This window comes from Chiroxiphia lanceolata, assembly GCF_009829145.1.
Source record: "Chiroxiphia lanceolata isolate bChiLan1 chromosome W unlocalized genomic scaffold, bChiLan1.pri scaffold_58_arrow_ctg1, whole genome shotgun sequence".
NCBI lineage: Eukaryota > Metazoa > Chordata > Aves > Passeriformes > Pipridae > Chiroxiphia > Chiroxiphia lanceolata.
The window spans coordinates 150771-153497 of NW_022476505.1; the positions used below are offsets into that span (position 1 = coordinate 150771).

The 2727-nt window shown below is 57.3% G+C and overlaps 1 protein-coding gene across 1 annotated transcript; it reads right to left on the bottom strand.

Moving 5' to 3' along the window:
- Positions 1 to 382: 382 nt before the first annotated feature.
- Positions 383 to 2045, bottom strand: LOC116781557 (zinc finger protein 239-like). Its single transcript, XM_032677215.1, has 2 exons — positions 2006 to 2045; positions 383 to 1817 (listed from the first exon to the last, which is right to left on the bottom strand). The coding sequence occupies exons 1-2, from the start codon at positions 2025 to 2027 to the stop codon at positions 811 to 813; spliced, it is 1029 nt and encodes a 342-aa protein (XP_032533106.1). The 5' UTR covers positions 2028 to 2045; the 3' UTR covers positions 383 to 810.
- Between the last annotated feature and the right edge of the window lie 682 nt (positions 2046 to 2727).

Sequence of the window (2727 nt, forward strand, 5' to 3'; positions counted from 1 at the left end):
AGGGAGGGGGGAAAAAAGTGGGGATTGGGACTCCCAGAGTGATCCTGGGGGGGCTGTGAATTGAGGGGACCATGGAAAAGTGGAAGGAACAGGGAGAGGGATGGAAAAGGGGGGATGGTCTGGTGGGTCTGACAGTCCCATGGGGGTCTTTGGGCACAAGGGGGTTGGCAAAGGGGGGTGGCCCCACAGTTGCCAACTTACTGTGGGGTGCTGGAGGTTGCTGGATCCAATCCCAGCTCTGGGTTATGCCAACAGTGTCAGTTTAGAGGAATTACAGAGCTGTGACTGAACTACTTTTGTCCCCCAGGTTTTAATGATGGTAAATCAGATTTATTGATAGAAAGGAATTTATTTAGGGTTATAAGTGATCAGACAAAAGATCTTCATCAGAATGATTTACTGCACAATAGAAACACTAAAACTACCAGGAGTACAGGATAAGATAGGACAGTGCTCTACACTAAAGCAATTGTTGAAGCAATTCTACTCAAGTTGGCACAAAAGCAAGAATTCTTAATTAGAGATGGATGGAACTCCCCCAGACCAACGCTCAGGGGGAGATCTCTGCTCTCAACCTCCAGGACTGACCTTGGGGGGGTCCCCAGCCAAGGCAGGAATCTCCACACACCCCCCAAGAAGGGTTCTGTTGGAAGAAGCTGCCCCTGGGAAAGGGGATTGGCCCTTTGTGGTCGAAAGGGATGGACTGACAGTCACTGGACTCCAGGGGTTGCCTCAGCATCAGGGGGTTCATTTGGGGTGGAAGCAGTGGCTGAAGCTCTTCCCGCAGTCTGGGCACTGGTGGGGCTGCCCTTACTGGTGAGTCCCTTGGTGTTTGGTCAAGGTAGAGCTGTAGGGGAAAGTCTTCCCACACTCCCCACACTTGTAGGGCCTCTCCCCAGTGTGGATTCGCCGGTGGGTGATGAGGGTGGAGTTCAGGTTGAAGCCCTTCCGGCAGTCGGTGCAGCGGAAGGGCCTCTCATCCGTGTGCGTCCGCTCATGCGTGAGGAGATGTGAGGTGGTCCTAAACCTCTTCCCACATTCCCCACACTTGTAGGGCCGTTCCCCAGTGTGGATGCGTTGGTGACTGAGGAGGTTGGAGCTGTCATTGAAGCTCTTCCCGCATTCTCCACACTTGTAGGACATCTCCCTGGTGTGGATGCGCTGGCGGGTGCGGAGCTTGGAGCTCCGGCTGAAACTCTTTCCACATTCCCCACACGTGTAGGGCCGTTCCCCAGTGTGGATGCGCTGGTGGGTGAGGAGTTTGGAGTTCTCCCTGAAGCTCTTCCCACATTCCCCACATGAGTAGGGCCGTTCCCCAGTGTGGATGCGCTGGTGGGTGCGGACATGGGAGCTCTGCCTAAAGCTTTTCCCACATTCCCCACATGAGTAGGGCCATTCCCCAGTGTGGATGCGCTGGTGAGTGAGGAGGCTGGAGTTGTACCTGAAGGTCTTCCCACATTCTCTACATGTGTAGGGCCAATCCCCAGTGTGGATGTGCTGGTGGGTGAGGAGGGTGGTGCTCGTCCTGAAGCTCTTCCCACATTCCAAGCACCTGAAGGGCTTCTCCCTGCTGGGAGGCTGATCAGGGACCACCAGCTCAGAGCTCCCCCTCAAGCTCCGGCTGCCTTCTGGGCACAGGCTGGCTCTTTCCTCCTCAGAGCACCCTGGGATGGCTTTGAAGCCCCTCCTGTGGGGGGATCTCCGGCCCTTTTCCTCCCCGCTGCCTTCCTGCGCCGGGGAGCCCTTCAAAATGGCCTCTCCCACCAGGGTCTCACGGGGGGATTTGTCCTCCGGGCTCTCCATCCTCAGCTTGGGGCCTGGGGCAGGAAGCAAGAAGCACAGGGAGGGGATTTGCCTCCGGCCCACAGGGAAGGCCAAGGACATCCCCCCAACTCCGGCCCCGGCAGGACGGCGGCGGCAGCGGGGTTGTCCTGCAGCCGGGGCCATGCTCGGCTGACAGAGCCAGCACAACACCCGCCCAAAGGGCCACTGACTTCCTCCTCACCTGCCTGGGGGGCCCAAGGCATCTTCCTCTTCCTCGCAGCCTCCTCCTCCATCCACCCAAGCTTTGGGAAGGACAAATCCTGATGGCGGAGGGGAAAACAAGGGCTGAGCATGTTGGCTTGGGGATTCCTCCTGCCCAAGTCCATCTCTAGAACTCACCAGGCATCCTGTGACCAGAAAAACCTCCAAAACACCAAGATTCAGCCCAGAAAAACCCAAACCTCTGAGATTCAGGTAAAAACCCTCTCAAAAATAGTAAGAAGACCCTCGCCCACCCAAACTGCAAAAAGTTGAGATTCAGCTAAAAAACTACTCCAAAATATGAAGGTTAAGCCAAAGAAATTCTCCCAGGAGTTACCCCTCTCTGGTCTGTCCCCTCTGGGGTTGGGAATAGCTTCCCTTTCTGAGATGCTGGGGGTCCCACTCAGGGATGCTGGGAGTGTTGGGGGTCCCAAGGGTCCCTTCTCCTCTGACTCTCTCCTTCGGGATGCCGACTTCCCAGACATTCCCCCTCTCCAGGTTCTCCACTTTGTTGTCCCAGGGATCCCAGGGGTCCGCACTGTCAGGGCTTCCCCTTCTCTATGCTCCCCCTCCAGGCTGCCGGGGGTCCCCCAGCTCCAGCATTGCCCCGCTCTGCCCTCCACTCTCAGCAGCTCCCGGGCTCCACACCCACCCCTGGCACTCCTGGGGGCCTCAAAACCACTGTGTCCCCCCCGCCGGCAC